This window comes from Neltuma alba, unplaced genomic scaffold (assembly GCF_004799145.2).
Source record: "Neltuma alba isolate B1F8T4 unplaced genomic scaffold, ASM479914v2 tig00012206_pilon, whole genome shotgun sequence".
NCBI classification, from domain to species: Eukaryota; Viridiplantae; Streptophyta; class Magnoliopsida; order Fabales; family Fabaceae; genus Neltuma; species Neltuma alba.
In genome coordinates this window covers 196,240-215,218 of record NW_021636742.1, presented here as the reverse complement: position 1 = coordinate 215,218, position 18,979 = coordinate 196,240, and the positions used below count along the sequence as shown (strand labels likewise).

The window sequence follows — 18,979 nt, the reverse complement described above, 5'->3', positions numbered from 1 at the left end:
CCTATTTGATTATTGTTAAGGAATATTAATAAAGTTAATTTGAAAAAAAATTAATAAATATATGAAATAGGTTATATATGTATAGAATCGACATCAACCCCCAATTAGGTCTTATATAAATGATCGGAAAAGTATAAGATTATAACATTTGCTTTGAGACATCTTGGGTAAACTTAAGTTATTGGCTAAAAGGGCAGAGTTGATCATATTCTCTGAGTTATTAGGTTGATGAGATATTTGGCTCTTTATGACTCGGTGTATTCAAACAAATTCAAAATTTATGACTGGTCAAGTTAAATATTATGAAAAAAGTCACGCAAACAATTTGATCTGTATTATCAATGTGCAACATTCTTATTATAACTGCGCAAATCACATGCTAAATCAATATGCATCTTGGCCAAATTTGCCAGCTTCAATGAAGATATTTAAAAGAAAAGAAAATCAAAAGTAAGGCTTTTGGTTTACTTTGATTAATCGAGTGAAGAGTTAAAATCAAACTAGTTTGATAGACTAAACTTTTCTTTTTTCTTTTTATCAATTTTATTTCAGTTAATTTGTTCAATTATATATTTAAATATTTATATCCTATCTTTATTTCCGCACCTATCGGAATAATTACTGTCTTATCATTATTATTTTGCCAGTAATGTAACGGTCATCAATGATAACCTCAAAAATTTATCTCATCTATAATAACAGTTTTGTTAGTTAGGAGTTAGAGCTTTAAAAATAACAAAGGTTAGATTGTGAAAACAACCTAACATCTGCAATAGTTTTCTCTTACATCAGTAGCATAAGTATGGACGATTTTTTCCCATATAATACAAATATAAAAAGATTCACACAAATTTTATTGTTGGCCAAATAATAAAGATATAAATGTGTGGGTATATATCATTACCCTCTAATCGAAAGTTTGAACAAAAGGAGCTTAAGAATCATATAATATCTTTTTTTTTTCCTATTCCTTAATCAAAATGAGGTAATTGGCCGAAAAAAGAGAAGAAAAGAAAAGAAAAAGGAAAACTTCAGAAACGGCAGGGTTCTCAAAACTCACGAGGGCAGCTCAGCTCGGCAATACGAGAAAGGAAGTACGTTTAGTTGGAGAGGTGTTTGTTTTTTACTTCGTGTCCGTCAATCACCAGTTCCCCTTAGGTTTCAGCAGGGAATCAACAATCGCGGGATTTGGACCCAAGTCGACTCGGGCCCTTCGCAGGTTTCATCCGACGCTCCTCTTCTTGATTCTAGTACCATTGGTATGTGTTACGCATCTTCATTTATCATGTCACTGGAGAATCACGTGTGTTGTGGAATTCTTATTAGTTTCCGCGTGCATATTCAACAAATGTTATCAAGGTCTGCTTTTTCTTGAATAGCATTCCGTTTTCTGGGTGCTAATTAGTTTTGTTTATCTGGAATTTGGAAGATTAAAATTTCAGGGCTTTTATGTGTTCATTTTTAATTGTCAAGTATAGTTTTTACGAGCATCGTGATGGTTGCACTGTTTGATATACAGTGATTTTGATTTTCATCTCTGTAGACTGCATCTATTTCCTCATTTTCGCTCTAATGGAGTGACCCCACTTGCAGAAGCTGATGCAGTAATCAGCAAGCCGTTAACTTCCTACAGCTGCTGGTTATTTCTGCCCATACATTGCTTTTGGCCTGTCTCCAATAACCAAACTCTGCCCCCAACTTATGATTTTTATTCCCCCATTGTGGTGCTAGTTGGGGACAATATTTTTGTAAACATAGTAAGTATATTAAACTCCGCCTGGTCTGAAAAGCAGTAATGTAAGCATACTAATTTTTGTGTGGGTGTTGTCTTGTCTGAACTTGCAGTTTTACAGTGTTATTTTGGTAGTACAGAGAACCTCATCATTTGTGTTGATTGCAGTAGTTTGTAAAGGTTGGTGCTCTGCGCAGATGTCTAATAATCCTCAGTTTCCTGGTTTACAGGTAAGAGATCTAGAAAATTTCACCTGGAATGCAATAACGAATTACTATTCCTTAACTTTTCCTTTTGTACTGGTAAAGTTTCATTGATGTTGCAGCATTATGCTCAATGAATATAAAGCTGGTAAATTTTCATTGATGTGGCAGCATTATGCTTAATGATTATAAAGCTTTGAAACTTCGCAATTAGCATTGTGCAAATTTGGGACTTGTGACTTTGATATATAGGCAGGCATTTACATTGTTAGAGTCCTCTGTCATGATGGCTGTGGCCATGTTATCCTTTTAATACATTGACGAGCAATTGGCCTTTGTATGGCTGAATGTGCTAGTTTATTATTGTTGTTGTTGCCATACACATGACTATGTGAGAGAGGTGTTCCATGTTAGTCTGGTGCGAAACTTGTTCTATTATCGTATACTAGTTAACTTGTGAATTTTTGGTTTAAATTCTTTTAAAGCATGATAAATTGGTAATCAATGCTGACTACTTAATTAATCAGTTTTTTTTTTTTTTTATGTTTGTTTTGTGCAATATCATCAATATCAATAATAGTATAAAATATAAAATTTGTTGCAAGTTGCGCTGTTAATGTTGTCAACAGTGCTGTTTATTTATCAAATTATTGCAATGCATGAGGTCCCACTTTGTTATTATTTAAAATTACCATATGATAATTAATGCTAGTTAATATGGCATACAAGCTAGATATGTGCTTTGAATTCCTGTATTTTATTAATTTTGCCTGGTGTTAGAGGTTTTTTCTCTCCTTTTCATTGGATGACAATCTTTATTTCCATCTTCTGTTTTATTGTTATATCTCTAGCTTCTGATTTCTGTTTAATTCTTCTTATTATTCTTCTTTTCGTGATAGCCTCTGCGGCCTCCTATTATGGGTTCAGGGGATCCTCCTCGCAATTTTGCTCCTCCCATGCCTCTTCAAGTAATGCATATTTTCTTACAATGGTTAACAACTCTATATTTAAATGTTATCAGTTTAGATAAACCTACTTGTTGGTTGTTTCCACAGTTCCGCCCTGCAGTTCCTGCTCAGCAATCACAGCAGTTCATTTCCCAACATTATCCACCTGTTGGCCCTGGTGTTCCCCTAATGAATGTTGGAATGCCCTCTCAAAATCAGCAACCCCAATTTGTTCAACCAATTCAACAGATGCCTCCAAGACCAGGACAGCAGTTACATCTGCCATCACAGGCACTTCCTTTGCCCGTTGCTCGGCCAAATATGCCAATTCCATCTGAATCAATAGTGCCTCAGTCTGATTCTCAGACCCCTAATGGTTACACTCCAGGTTTAGGTGGCTCTGGATTACCCCTCTCTTCATCCTATACGGTAAAGTTCTGGCGTATATTTGTGGTGGATGAGAACTCTATATATGACTGCTAACTGAAGGATTCAATTTGTGCAGTATGCACCATCTTCTTATGGTCAAGTGCAAAGTAATTTTAGTGCCACCAGCCAATATCAACCTGTTTCTCAAACCCAAGCTCTCAATGTTTCTTCTGGGGAACAACTTAGAGCTAGCGTGAGCACTGCCTCTGGTACCTCTCTACCAAGCAGCAGTGAACAACCTTCAATTCCATCTGTTGCACCTTCAGTACGAATCATACTTATTCTAAACTTATTTTATATTGAGTTTTGCCTGTCTCATCACCAGAAATTTTCTGCTTATGTATTGCTTGTATTAATATACTGATTTTTTCCAAAAATTTTGTTACTTTCAGGCAACAAATTTCCTGCCAGATTCCACAAAGGATGGATCAACGGATTGGATTGAGCATACTTCTGCTAATGGAAGGAGGTAAAAAGACTCAAATGCTTGTTTGTTTCTTAGGTTGCCAATACTATTGATGGTTGAGTGATGCAACCTGCAATGGAAAAAGGTCATTTTTTGTCTATGTGAATGTTAGTGGGAATTAAGGGCGATTAGGGAAGTAGGATGACAGTAGTTAGGGAGTTGCGACAAAAGGACCAATTAGGGTTTTTGGCTAATATGTCTATTATAAAAGGGGAAGCCGTGTATGGATTTGGTAAAGAATGAGATAATTCTGCTGCTAGCCAGAAGTGCTGCTTGACGAGAACCCTTATATTTTGTCATATTTAATATATAATAATATGCTCCCTTTAATTTTCCCAATAGTTGAGTTTAAATTTATGAAAATTCTTCCTGGCCAGAAAATTGACAAGATAATTAAACTTGGATAGTTTGAAAAGTTTTAATTTTTAATTTTAGTTTTTTGGTGATAATTTTAATTTTAACATAAAAGCAAATAGTATTTTATACATCTTTAATGATCAATTGAAATAAACTAATAAGTAAAAAATTAGTTATGTATTACTATAGTTATAATGATGCCTTACAATTGGCTAGCGTATATAATTGCTTTGTATCATATCATAATGATACTAACAGGTAAAAGTAACAAGATATATATATTTTTTAGCATTAATTCAACTGTGGCTAGATTGTCCCGTCATAAAGGTAGGAAGCATTCTCTCCATAGTCTTGAATGCTAAATGTCTGCTTCATTTATTGGCACATTTTTCGATTTTCAAACTGATATCACGTTCTGTTCCCTTCCAAATTCAAACAAGCTAATGTTCATAATGGTCAAGGATATGAAGCAACAGAGGATGTGGTCGAAGAAGGGCATGAACCCATGAAGTCATAGTAGTATGACTTCCAGATTGCTCATCTGAATATTGATGATGATGGTCGCATTTTAAGTGTAGATTCTGAAGAACATCCAGAAGTTGGAATGTGGACAATTTTTAGATTCTAAAGAGCATTTGGAAGCAAGGTTTGAATGTGAGAAATATGTAAACATTCATCTTTCGAGCACTCTAACTGAAGATAATGCTGTTTGAAAGATGACGTGGTTTGGGGAGTAAAACCCAAAGCAGTGGTATTTCATATTTGGATTCAACCAATCAAAGTGCTATGCTTTGTTGAATTCATTGTTCCTGTTATGCTGGGGAGTCCTATTTTTCTTTTGCCGTTTTTCCTGTCACTGCTTTTTGTCCTACCTCCTCCTTTAAGCTGGACTTTTCTATCGCTTCCATGCTTCATGCCTTGACTTAACTCATGAAGATTGATGAAGAATGGGTAAAGAATATAAGGAGTGATTGAATGGATGTTGATATGAGCAGTTATTTCTGAACAGAAAGTTAAGTTGGTGAATTAAGGCCTAACTTAGGGATACTCTGTTACTTTTGCCTTTCTGTTTTGGGCAAGTTTTCCTTGGCCACAGATTTTTTAATCAATTTTTTAAGTGGATAATGGGTGATATATCAGTGATAATTTTACTTCTGTTTTCTTTCCCTTCTCCCTTTTATCCCTATTCCTTCCTCTCTATTTGTCACCCTTTCATTCCCTCCTATCTCTTTTTCCTCTACTAGTCCTGCATCACCCACTATACTCTTAACCTTGTTGATCTTCATCATTCATAGTTGAATAGTTAGTTTTCAGAAGCTACAAAGTTATCTTTACAATACACTTTTGCTATATACTCAACTTAACAACCAAAGCGTATGTCGATAAGAATTGCCACCGGTATATAGTCAATATAACTTGTTATATTCAATCAGCTGTTTTATAATGATATTGATCTGGTTCTTCTTCTTTCTCTCACCCAGACTTTTTTCTCCAAATAAAAGGAAATTTATTGAATTTTCTGAAAAAGGGGTATGCTGGAATATATATATATCAACACGGATCCCCAAAATCTTCTCTCCTTTATATTACCGGTAGTGCTTACATATGATTGTGATGTTTATTTTATGATCTGTATCTACTGTTGTATTTACTGTTGTTTCTTTTCCCTGAGGCTATCTTGGTATCTTTCCTTTTAATCTCTTCAACCTTCTAACAAAGCTTTTTAACTACCAATAAATCATCTCACTGCATAATTTTACACTTTGATTCTCCAGATTTTACTACAATAAGAAGACTAAAGTATCTAGCTGGGAGAAGCCATTCGAATTGATGACGCCAATTGAGGTGAGTCATAGAGCTGATTTTTCTTTCATGTTGTTGAATGACTTGTTAGTCATACCACTGGGTTTATTTGTTGTTCCTAGTGGAAGTTAGAGCAAGGACATGCCTGTTTTGGTTCAAAACAGTTTTAATTGGGCTGAACATATTCTAGTTTCATTGTCATATGCTTCCTCTTTGCCCAAGTGTGGTGAAAATGGTCTGCTCCATTAGCTCACTCATTACTGCTCAGGTTTTCTCTCAGGCGCCAACCATCGGTCTTGAGTTTTACATCTTACTGTGAGGTCAGTGTTGTGACAATTGAGGGGTGGGCTGCCTGATATTAGCTTGCTTTCCTTTTTTGTGGATGATGCTGTGGAAGAATTTTCTATTTCATATAATGGTTTTTTTTTTTAATCTCAGATAAAGTTTTGCTTAATAGACAGAGAGAATGGGGGAAGATGGTCCATTTCTTAATAGTAAAATCTTTTTGTGTTTTGGGCTTTAATTCCTTGCTTTGTTGGTAGGGGTTTTTGATTTTTAAAAGACGTTGACTTTTCTCCTGTGTTTGCATTTATACATTATATAGAAAATCCAATTTTCCTTGTTTAGGTTTATACTACTTCTAGTCCTTAATATAAGATCTAGTTGACTAATTTAGAGAGATTAATGAAATTAAATAAATTATTTTAGAATATTATATTGATTGTTTTTCTCCAAATTAATTTGTCTGGTATATAATCTAATAATATACATAAGCATTTCAAAGAGATCATGTAACGTACGCTGTCCTTAATTTCTTCAAATTAGTTAATTGGGTCTTATATTTATGATCAAGAGTAGTATTTATGAAAATAATTTGGCCTCCTTCTGTTTCTTCTATCGTGGTTGGGTTCTTTCTCTTTGAAACGTGATCTCTATGTAAGTTGAATACTATCTTCCACTTTGATGAAAAATTTCAAATGTTATAGATACCCAAGAAGCATAGATGAAACATGACATTAGGAATGCTAACATGATAAAAATATCTAGTGTTTAACTGCAATATTAAATTGTGTTATATTTGATACAAGTCGTGGATATGTATCAGACACAATATTGTGCCTTGTTGAAGTATCGGTGCTTCATTTGTCAAGACCACAAATTGTATGGGTAAAAGCATTAGATAGCTTTGATGGTAGACGTTTGTTTATTCATTTTTAATCATGAGAAATGTGTGTCAAATTCTTGGGCAATTTCCAATGGCATGCGTCTCAGTTCTCATTCATCTTCCGTGAGATAAATGTCTTGGGAGGTTTTTGTTGGTAAGGATTTGAGCATATGATGTCGTGTATCATTCCCAGCATTTCAAAGCTGATGATCATTTTAATGCCTTTGGAAATTCACTTCTTTCGTGTGATTTGTCCAAATCTACATGTGTGACTTCCATAGCTCTAAAGATGCTTACAGGTACCTGCCGTGCTACTCTATTGAGAGGTAGGATATGCTATGGGTCTTTGCTGCTTGGTCTCCCTACTATGTTGCTTGAATGTTAGTAAATTCTATCATTGCATACCACCTTGGTCATTAATTTTTTTTTCGTCTAAAATTTTCTCATGACTTATAAGCCAGTATGATAGTTTGTAAATCCTGATATGCTTGAGAGTCACCAGTTTCATATGTCTTTCTCGTCACTAGATTAAAATTGGGTGCCCTTGTTGTATTTTCGCCCCTCCAAACGTTTTATTATATGTTTTTACGTAACATAATACAGATATTTGAGTCTTTATCCATTGTTTTGTTGGGTACTTAAAAGCTGGGTTTTCTGACAGTGGCAAATATTGGATTGCCTTGGTTTTTGTTGTGTTCACTTTACTTGTGAAGTATATGTCTGGTTTTAGGATAATAGAATTGATATACAATAAATACTTCACGTGAATGTGGTTTACCAGAGATATTTTGGACTTTGGTTTAAGTTATAGTGATAAACCTAAGAAGCAGACGTGCCATTACTAAACCTTTTTTTAACGAGCCATTCACCATTCTGATTTCTTAGGAAGTATTGTGGGTAACAAGTTGCATTACAGGGTGATGGAGAAATGATTTGATTCACTTGGATATCATGCTAAGATTGCTCTAGGTGGATGAGAATTAATATGACAATGTGGAAGCTGAATGCTCAGAAAATAGCTTCAAATAATCACTATCAATTTTGTTTAATGTTTCTTCTAAATAGAGAAATTTATTAACGTAAATACAAGCTCAAAAGCCATCCAAATGCAATAATTTCTGGAGTTTCTGCTCCTTAGGATGGCTGATTTCCTTAATTAGTCTCTAGGTTTTTGCCCTGCTTGAAACTTAGAATCCTAAAGTCAAGGTGCTAGAGCAATGAAGAATACAATTTCACAAAATCATTTCTACATTTCTTGCTCGGGAATGAGGAAAATGAAAGGACGGCAATTAGATAGGCTTTGTTTCTTTGTCATGTGAGTTGGCTTGTTGTGTTGATTGCCTCTTAAACTTGCATCTTACCGTGAATTTGATATTCTTCGTTTCCCATTCCTGCTTTAAGGAAATTTTTATGAGATATGAACTTTCTTTTTGTGTTTTTTTTTTTTTTTTTGGGAAGGAGTTCTCTTGTGAGGTTAACATTCTCGTCTACTTATTTGATTCTTGTCATTCTGTCAGAGGGCGGATGCATCAACCAACTGGAAGGAGTATACCAGTCCTGATGGAAGAAAGTGTGTGCTGATTTTTTAAGATGAATCATTTATGTTTCTGTTTTATAAAGTTTGTTGCTAATTTTTTATTTTTTATTTTTTTTAATGAATATTCTATAGGTATTACTACAACAAAGTCACCAAGGAATCAAAATGGACAATCCCTGAAGAACTGAAGGTTTCCTTCCTTGAAAACAGTGTTATGTTTGACTGCTCTATTATTTTCTGTCTCGTATTTTTATGACTCACGTTTCTTTTCTGCAAATTTTATGCTTGAAGTTGGCCCGTGAACAAATTGGAAAGGCAGTTGTCAATGGAACAGAACCCAATGCTGTACTGAATTCTCATGCTCATTCAACATCTCCTACTGTAGTTGAAGTGACACCAGTGGCAGATAATTCATCTTTAACTGGTCAAAGAGAACCATCAAGCCCCATTTCAGTTGCTCCTGTTGTTACAACAGCTTCCAGTAATCTTCATTCTGAGACAACTCCGGGATCATCTGCTTCTCCTGCTGTGACTCCTATAAACAAAACGAATGGGGATGAAGCTGAGGCACCTGCAAATACTGTCACACCATCAGATTCTAATGTGGATAGAGCTTCTGTTACTGACGTCAATGCTGCTAGAACACCAACGTATCACTTGTCACATTTATTTTTCATGCCTCAATTTCTATTTGTTTTCCTGGTGAAGCGTCATTTTAATTTTTGTTCTGGTAAATATTGTAGGAAGGATGCAGAAAAGGTTTCATCTCAAGATACTCTTGGTTCTGCTGATGGGGTTCCAGCACAGGATAAGGAAGTATGCCTTTATCATTGTAGTTTTGAAATGTATCTTGTGAATTCTTTATATGCTAGTTAGCAATCTGATCTATTTAAAATTTTGTAGGATGTTAAGAAAGAACAGTTGGGGGAGAAAACAAATGAGGTTGCTTTGGAAACAAAAGCAGTTGAGCCAGAACCTTTAGTGTATGCCAATAAGATGGTATGAAAGTAAAATTCTATATTTTGATTCCCTCTCTTTCTCATGTTGGTTTCCTGATCTTTGACCGCTCAACATTCCTTTCCTTATTAGGAGGCTAAAAATGTTTTCAAAGCACTTTTGGAGTCCGCGAATGTTGGGTCTGACTGGACTTGGGATCGGGTACAGCAGTCATATTGATATAATATGCTGTCACTTACTAATTGTTGTATTCTTTCGTCTGTTCAATTTTTGGTTCTTCATTTGATTTGCTTGCCTCTGATTTATCATTGTTTTAGGCCATGAGAGTAATAATCAATGACAAAAGGTATGGTGCCTTAAAATCACTCGGAGAGCGGAAACAAGTTTTTAATGAGGTAATCCTTTAGGTGGATAATTGATGTAATGTTGGAGTATAATACATTTACTGGGTTTTTTCCCCCTTTCTTCTTCTTCTGTTAAAGAAGTTCTGCCATAGCAAGATGATAAGAGCTATCTCTAAAGCAGCCATAGAGAGTGCTCTTATTTTTCTTTGGTTCGCTGCTTCTATTTCTTCTTATGTGAAATTGACTGATTATCATGTCTTTTAAATTTTTTCGTTTACATTCCCTTAGCTTTGTTTTCTCTAATGGTAACACTTTATTGCTTATTCAATTGATAAGTGGTCTGAGTGAGCGTCAATATTTATCCTCTTTTGTTTTTGTTAGATATTTTTATTATTGTGAGGCAACTATGCATTGCAAAAGGAAAAAATGTAGCTAGATAATTGCTCAAGTAACCTTATGAATTACTTCTGCTTTTAAGAGTTGATTCTGTAGTAGTTACTTATGGTAAATAGTCACTGTAAAAGAGATCTGACAGAAATCAAATTGTAATTTCGATGCAAACGAAGTTGTTCAGACATAGTACAGTGCTAAATTGCTTTAGTCGAGGCAAAGGTTAATGATGGAGACTGGAAACTGATCATTTTGCTTTATAATTGTTGATGGCCTATATACATTGGCTGAATCAAGAGTTCACTTTTGATTGAAATGTTAAAAGAAGTGATTTTTTATTTCTCAGTTCCTAAATCAGAAGAAAAAGCAGGAAGCTGAGGAAAAGCGCATGAAACAGAAAAAGGCACGGGAGGATTTCAAGAAAATGTTAGAAGTATGTTTTATGTGCTTCCATGTTTTTTTCTCAATTATGCTATTTATTGCTTCCTCCGATTTTATTATTTTCTTATATACTTCAACTTTTCCAGGAATCCACAGAGTTGACATCATCCACTCGATGGAGGTTTTTTTTTTTTCTTTTTGCTTTTTTTAATTCCTAATTCATGATATGTGAATTTTTTTTCCTTTCCCTTTCCTTTCTGACTTAAAAAGTATTTGTTTATATTTATTTATGTATGGTGGTATGCTAGTCTTAACTTTTCTCTTCAATTTCTTTGTTTTTTTTTTTAATGATCACTCAGCAAAGCAGTATCTCTGTTTGAAAATGATGACTGTTTCAAGGCTGTGGAACGAGATAGAGATCGAAGGGATCTGTTTGACAGTTTCATGGAGGAACTTTTAAACAAGGTGGAATCTAGTTCCTTAATCTCATAACCATTATTAAATAATGTAAGGGCATGATCTAGCAGTGTACCTGTCTTCCATGAGTTCTCTCTTATGGTGAATCTAATTGTATGGGAGCCATGTTTTTCACTATTCACTGATGAGTCAAAAAAGTCAGCCTATGAATGATTTCCCCTTATTAGCACATATCTAGAATGAATTTATGCTTTTAATACCATTTGCATTTTAGTTATGAACAATGTATGGAGTATAAAACGCTTAACATCATTTTGACTGAAAAAATATCGTTAGAATTTACAGTAAATTTGATAGTGAATGCTGTTTTAAAAAAAATACAATTTGATGGCGTACATGTCAGTAGGAGAACCTAAAACATTATCCAATATATGATGATAACACCACAAATATCTCTTAGCACATTATTTCATTATTTTTTTTCCCCCAGCGTATTTCATTGTTAATATTGAGACAGCGGTCAAAATATCAGGATCATTGTGGTTATCTTGTGATTTATTATTTAGACCGGATGTTTCTGGAGCATCAAATAGTATTGTGTCGTAACTTGTGCTGGATTTTAGTTGTGATGCAAGTTGCTAGAGTTTTGTTTGTCACTAAATTCTCTGAGCCGTAAGGGAGATTAATTACTTTAAAAACTAAGGCATCGAGATGTAGATTGCAGGGAACAACTCCAGGGTTTCCATCTGTGAGTGACAAACTCTTGATTATTGATGTTTTCTGGGTTGTGCAAGAGTCATCAGATGCTCTTATTTAAGGGGTGTTTGGATTAGCTTTTTAGAAGTGATTTTACAGTATATGAATGTGGGAAAAGTTTTGTCTTGGCTTGTGTGAATGCATTTTTTAAGTTGATTGTGGGGGTAATCCAAACTCCCCCTTAGCCCAAGTGTGTTCATAATCTCACTTGTACCAGTTGTTTGATTTAAAATATTATTTGAATCTATTTATGTTAGCTTCTCAATACAAGGATTACTTACGAATCTTAGTTTCTTCCCTTCAATTTTTATTTATGTAATTCATTTTTATGAATATAGGAGTGTTTGCTACTATGATCAATGAGAAATAAGGATCATGACTGATGTTCTCTTTCCTTGAGCAGCTCAATAGTGCAATGTTCTTGTTGGTTATTGAATTGTGCAATTTTGTTCAGGAACGAGCAAGGGCACAGGAGGAGCGGAAGCGAAATATATTGGAATACAGGAAGTTTTTAGAATCTTGTGACTTTATTAAGGTATTGTTTTGTTTAGGTTTCATTTGATTTCTTCAGGTTTTCTATGCTCAAGTAATGCTGATCCATCACTTTATCAATCCCACAGTCTAGCACTCAGTGGCGAAAAGTTCAAGACCGTTTAGAGGCCGATGAAAGATGTTCCCGTCTTGAGAAAATGGATCGCTTAGAAATATTTCAGGTAATTATCTAAAGTGAACTCTTAAATTATCAAATTTGACAGTCAAGTTAATTTATATCTCATCTCTCAGGACTATTTACATGACTTGGAGAAGGAAGAGGAAGAGCAGAAGAAGATACAGAAGGTTCTTTTCCATTTACCTCTTTAGCTAGTTAAGTTAGATTTTCCCTTTCCATCCTCCTTTTTGGCTCAATTTTACTCATTCTACTTCTTAATAAAATAGGAAGAATTGAGAAAGGCAGAACGTCGAAACCGTGACGATTTCCGCAAATTGATGGATGAAGATGTTGCTGCGGGCACTCTTACAGCAAAAACTCACTGGCGTGATTATTACTTGAAGGTTAACTGGCCATCTTTATGACCATATGTCATCGTCCTTTTATAAAATTAGTTTTTTTTTTTTGGGGGGGGGGATTCCATTTTGTCACAAAACGTTATTACATCCTTGTTTTTTCTTTGCTGATCTGTTCCCTTGCTCTATTTATTCGGAGGACAGGAATGACGATTTTCTGTTGGATGGTCTTGCAGGTCAAAGATTTACCTCCTTATGTAGCTGTGGCTTCAAACACCTCAGGTTCAACTCCAAAAGACTTGTTTGAAGATGTTGCTGAAGAGCTTGAAAAACAAGTATGTGCATTTAGCTTTCCTTCTGCTTGATTTCAAACTTTGTTTTCTAATATTGTTGGAAAGCTTGTATTCCAAATATCAAATGACAAGCCTCCCTGGATAGGCTTATAGATTGGGAAAATGACAAAAAAATACTCTTTGAATTTCAAAATGACAAATAGGTGATTTTGACTAATTTTGACGTGTCAAAACCATTACAAGAAAGTCAGGATGACTATTTGTCTTTTCGAAATTCAACAGGTATTTTTTTGTCATTTTCTCTTATAGATTTTTGTATGAAATTGTTGTCCAATGTTTAAGTTGCATACCTTTGGGCCTGTTGTGGGTTTAAGTATTTGTTGGCAATTTATATTTTGGTAAACTTTTTACCTGAAGTAAAAGAACTTTTCTTTCTTAAACGTCTAATGTGTTGTAAATGTTTTTTCGGGGGACATTGAACTTAATTTAACATTAGAAACATGTTTCCATTGGGGTTTCTATCTACCAAGATTGGTTGTGGATAAACTACTGCAACTGATAATATGGGTTCAAAATTCAAAGAGAATTTTGCCACTCTTTAACATACAGAGTGAATGTGATCATTCTTTTTTCTAGTTATGTAACTTGAACTGGAGGACATTCAACATGACATAGATATGGATATGTTCACACGCGCACTTTGCATGTCATATCTAAGATTTTTTAATCTCTTCCGTTAGTGATATACTTCTGAAGGAATAGAAAGCTAGCATCAACCTATGTCCTAACCACCTTGCTTTAATAATTTAAATGGGATTACTTAACCTACTCAATGCTCACCCTAACACTGTCATAGATACTTATGGAAGACAGCAAAAAGGTAGAAACGGGGATATTGATGGGATTTCTCTACCTACTCGACTTATATCTTCCTCAAAGACTCATAGCAGAGGCGAAAAATGGAAACATGGAGAAGACGAACAAATTGTACAGGGTTTTATAGTTGCCAACAAGAAGTGGTTGAAATATTATTTAAGAAAGGAATCTGCCTTGGAAAATGGAGAAGAATTCTGGTGCAGAAGTGTGAAAGGGAAGATGAGTGTACTGACCACTTGGAAGCCGTTTTTTTCCTCACTATTCCTGTGTTTTCATGTTTTTGCCAGTGACTCTGCATCTGTTGTTGAGAGTTATTTTATATCTTCCCGAGTCTGTGCTTGAGAACGGTTTTGAGAGTGTGTTGCTAATGTGCTGTGGCTGTAACTGTGTGATGTCTTGTTCATGCTGGCATAATGGTGTAATAGTGTGACTTATGTTAGAGTTGACCTCTTGGAACCCAATGCCTGTCTGTTACTCTTGTTTTCTGTCTTAATTCTGTATTGCTCTGCTCCTTTGATCTGAGAGAATCTTACCGGGGTTGAGCTTGGAAGTTGTGTGTGAATTGCAGTCAGGTTCCCACAAACAAAGCATTGTGACTTACAGGGTCACCTCATCAATTGCATCCAAAATCTTCAGCAATTAATACTCTCTATAAAGATACACCTCATTAATTGCATTCAAAATCTTCAGCAATTAATAGTCTCTATAAAGATGTCCTCAGTTGACAAATAGCTCTAGAACATGCTTGCTCTGATTTGCATGCCCTCTCGTCCTTGACATTCTTTCAGCAGCCGCCTTGATCACATCATGTAACACACGAAACAGCCTTTAGAATTTATCAACCTCCTTCTGTGAGCAGCTCTTTTAACATTCTGCTTGCTGCTGCTGGTCTCCACTTGCACATTATACTCTACTCACAAGAGTACAATCTGCTGCTGAATTCAATATGTTTTCCAATCAATGAGGGTTCCAAACCAGATCCAAAACCTTATACTCAAGCTGTTTCCAAAATGGGTCCTCAATTGAACCAACACCCGCACCCCCCCCCCCCCAAAAAAACACACACACAAGTTGGTTTCTGACATGCTAACACTTGAAAATAAGTGTGCCATGGCAATCTTGATGTTGGACACATGTCAAATATGCTAACATCCTTAAGTATATCTACTGTATGACTTGCTAAATGCCAATCTTCCTTCTTATGTTACAGTATCATGAAGACAAGGCTCGCATAAAAGATGCAATGAAGTTGGGGAAGGTATGGTGTCTTAGCCTTTTTTGGTTTCTGATCCGCACTGATTCTGATGTATACAATGTTATCATAACTGCAGATCACATTGTCTTCAACCTGGACATTAGAAGACTTTAAAGCAGCCCCATTAAAAGATATTAGCTCTCCACCCATATCTGATGTTAACATAAAGGTATCTACTTTCTGACAGTGCCTACGAGTGTATTTACTTATTTTCTTTTTGCGTGCCTGTGTTATCTTAGTATATTCTGGTATTTCACTTTCTAATGTTAATGTTTGTATGTCATGGATGCTTATTGCAAGTTCTTTTATATCTATGCCCAGTGCATTAAACTTTTCTCCCACAACTTCTTTTATACACACATATTCATTCTGGAATCTTCTGCTCATTACTTTCGAGGACATCTGAGATATGTTCACAATCTTTTTAGTTGCACATATTTTTTCAAGCCTAACTTAGATAATCTTAAACGTTAATTTTTACAGCTGTGCAGTAATGGCAAAAACTGCACTGAAAATATGCAGCTAATCTTGTTTAATATGTGTGTTCTAATTTTAATGCTTATCTGTCTTTTTTTTTTTCACTACACAGTGGTGGCAATAGCAAAATCGGATCTATTTATTTGGTCAGTTTGATTCAGACATAAGAATGAAGGGGGCTTGGGATTTTGGTGTCCAAAACCAAAAAATTTGCATTTTAAACCAAATTGCTTTTTTCTCCACCCATCCCTTTCGAGATAACTTTTTTATGGCAGAACGCTATTTGAAGTAATTACAGCATAAATTTGGACGGATGGGATGCCCGCACTCTGGCCAATGTGACTCAAGTCGCAATGATTAAGAATATGCTTTTCTTTTGGTTTGCCTTTCAACTCGAAATGAACTGGTTTGACGCTGCATCACCTTGCAGTTAGTGTTTGATGAGCTACTTGAACGGGCAAGAGAGAAGGAGGAGAAAGAAGCTAAGAAGCGGAAACGTCTTGCAGATGATTTCTTTCATATGCTTTATTCTATCAAGGTGCAGTGATATAAACCTCGACTTATAGGCGCTGCTAAGTTCTGATAATTGGGCAGTAAGATATCATATTTATGCTAGTGTAATTCTTTCTTCCTTGCAGGATATTAACTCGTCTTCGAAGTGGGAGGACTTCAGACCACATTTTGAAGATTGTCAAGAGTTCAGGTCAGAATGATTAGAAACTTAGGCATAATACTTAAATGGTAAAAGGGAGTTGTCATTTCTATCGTCAGACTTACGGACTTGGAGCCATCAGACGTTATTGGCTGGCCTATTGAATCTTCCAAGATGTGCCAATAAATTATGGGGGGTTTATGTATAAATAGTTGTGCTCATTTCTTAAGATGGAAGTGGGTAGGTCAGTTTAAAACATAGTTCTGATGGGGATATATCCAATTAGTGGTTCGTATACAATTCTTTACATGTTCTAGAAACTGATATTAATTATTATGTGCTGATAAAAATTAATCCATGGTATTTTTATTTATTTTCCTTGGTTGTGCATTTGCATTGTTTAGATCAATTGGAGATGAGACCTACTGCAAGGAACTATTTGAGGAATACATTGCGCAGCTGAAAGAGGATGCAAAGGACAGTGAGCGGAAGCGGAAAGAGGAGAAGGTATGAATTATTCCCATCGCATTTGGTATTATTCATCATCATCATCATCATTGTTTTCGTTATTATCAGTATCACTACTGTTTTGTGAAAATTTTCTTGCAAGCATTCTGATGTATCTGTGTTATATTTATATTCTCTTTCAAATGCACTTAGGACTCTTAGAATATTGATCACATGTGGGTCGCCCTTCGTCTTTATTACAACAACAAAAGCCTTATCCCTTTGTCTACTCTGAAAATTGCAATTAATGGTCGAGAGGCATCAAATTATAAATTACGTGTTAGCAATCAACTATATACATGGAACAGTCAACTGTTTCTGGAAAACTAAATTCATACTCCCCGTTAATTTTTCCCCCCAGGGAATGCTCCTTGTGTCCCAGGTAAAAACAATCCAAACCAAACCCATAACTTGTTCTCCACAGATAGGGTTATCTGTTTTCTCCTTTTCCTTTGGTGGCCGATTAATCAGGTTTCCGTTACCTTTTTTTTTTTTTTTGGAGTGGAAAAGAAGCTTTATTAATGGAAACTGTGTACGAAGAGAGTCAAAAAACCGAGAAGATACAAGGCCAAAGAAAATTAGCCTGAGCGCATACTTTTGTATGAGTCCTTTAGGTCTAGCAGCATGATCACCAAGGGCAACGACTTCATTAACTAGGGAATAGGCATGAGTAATCTCATTACAATCAGGTTTCCATTTCTTCACTTACAACCATCAGATCAATTCAAGGGCCGAATTTTTACCTTGTATCAGTTGTATGCGTGCAAGAAGTTGCATCTTAGAATAATCCTCAAATGTACGGCTATTGAGTGAAGTCTTACTTACAGCAGGCAAAGAAGGAGAAAGAGAGAGAGGATAGGGAAAAAAGGAAAGGGAAGCAAAGAAGGGAAAAAGAGAAAGAAGAGGCACATAAGAAGGATAAAGCTGATGGTGACAATATGGATACAACTGAGATTCAATCCTCCAAGGAAACCAAAAGATCTGAAGACGATGGTAGAAAACAACGAAAGCAGCATCAAAGTCCTGAGCATATTTCTCATGAAACCGATAAAGAGAGGACAAAAAGATCTCGTGGACATAGTAGAGACCGCAAGAAATCATCACGGGTATGCAAATTTACTGCTTGCAGTTTCATAAACGAGTAGGATGTCTATCCACTTTTTATTTTTTTTAATTTTCTTGGGATAAATGGAACAGCATGCATCTGGTCATGACTCGGACAGTGAAGTGCGACACAAAAAACACAAGAAAGACCACCGTAGTTCTCACAGAGATGACGATCATGGAGAGCTTGAAGACGGGGAGTTTGGTGATGATGGAGAAAGATGGTAGTCATATGGTCATTCACTTCCCCTGTTCTGCTCAATCTCATGTATTCCAAATATCAGTACATCTCCAGAGAATTGCCATTTTATTTATGTTTTAGTCAGAGAATTGGACTAGGAGGTAAGTCTAAGTTCCCAGCTCGCGTGATAACTTACATCTATTGGCATGTTCTTTGATAGCAGTGCTCAATGCCTCTTTTTTGTATATTTATGCTCATAAGATTTGACACCGTGTTCCTTTTATGGCCATGGTGAATAAACCTCACTGACTAGGTTTGATTGTACCTCTCAATAGCTGACACCCAGACTCATGTCTGAATTTGGTCCTTGTCACAATGTCATCTCGAGATTTGCAGAGTCAAGTTTTACTAAAAGATTATAAGCTAAATGAATCTTAAATCTACATATAAGCATGCAAGAGTGGGAATTTAATACCAAGTATGTTTTCATGTCTCTGTATATTGGACCTGGCTGTGCGTGAAGAAAGACTCGAAGCTAATTTGATTTCCTATAATGGGAAGCCGGACTCAGGTTGGTTACGCGGTTCTTTGGGAAAATACTGAACGTCGGTGGTGTGTAGGAATTAGAGGAAGTAATTTTATAGTAACTTCTTATTAGTTTTCAGATAATCACTCACTGTGAAGCGTTGAAAATGTTGATCTCGTGGGCATTCACACCATCTTCTGATTGAGGAATTGTCATGGC

At 35.6% G+C, this 18,979-nt stretch overlaps 1 protein-coding gene across 9 annotated transcripts; it reads left to right on the top strand.

The window, feature by feature from the left end:
• Positions 1-1,004: 1,004 nt before the first annotated feature.
• LOC114724929 (pre-mRNA-processing protein 40A) lies at positions 1,005-18,662 on the top strand. Of its 9 annotated transcripts, none has more exons than XM_028911392.1 (30): positions 1,039-1,259; positions 1,594-1,757; positions 1,904-1,962; positions 2,835-2,903; positions 2,991-3,311; positions 3,388-3,576; positions 3,704-3,780; positions 5,910-5,979; positions 8,620-8,672; positions 8,772-8,829; positions 8,931-9,289; positions 9,383-9,455; positions 9,543-9,638; positions 9,729-9,797; positions 9,914-9,991; positions 10,677-10,763; positions 10,858-10,892; positions 11,071-11,176; positions 12,339-12,419; positions 12,505-12,597; positions 12,668-12,721; positions 12,821-12,937; positions 13,126-13,224; positions 15,269-15,316; positions 15,390-15,482; positions 16,221-16,328; positions 16,429-16,493; positions 16,847-16,949; positions 17,777-18,055; positions 18,147-18,662. In XM_028911392.1, exons 3-30 carry the CDS (start codon positions 1,930-1,932, stop codon positions 18,279-18,281), a joined length of 3,048 nt encoding a protein of 1,015 aa, XP_028767225.1. In that variant the 5' UTR covers positions 1,039-1,259; positions 1,594-1,757; positions 1,904-1,929; the 3' UTR covers positions 18,282-18,662. The 9 variants fall into 9 exon arrangements, with proteins under 9 accessions (XP_028767228.1, XP_028767227.1, XP_028767225.1 ...); XM_028911391.1 differs by having other exon boundaries at positions 1,901-1,962; XM_028911390.1 differs by having other exon boundaries at positions 1,594-1,797.
• The last annotated feature ends 317 nt before the right edge of the window (positions 18,663-18,979 follow it).

What these genes read in the sequence shown, in the direction of transcription:
- LOC114724929 (XM_028911395.1), top strand. Translation starts at nt 1,930, where the DNA reads ATGTCTAATAATCCTCAGTTTCCTGGTTTACAG. An exon ending in GAAGATTGTCAAGAGTTCAG is followed by an intron (nt 16,494 to 16,846) that starts GTCAGAATGATT and finishes TGCATTGTTTAG; the next exon opens with ATCAATTGGAGATGAGACCT. An exon ending in ACCGCAAGAAATCATCACGG is followed by an intron (nt 18,056 to 18,146) that starts GTATGCAAATTT and finishes TAAATGGAACAG; the next exon opens with CATGCATCTGGTCATGACTC.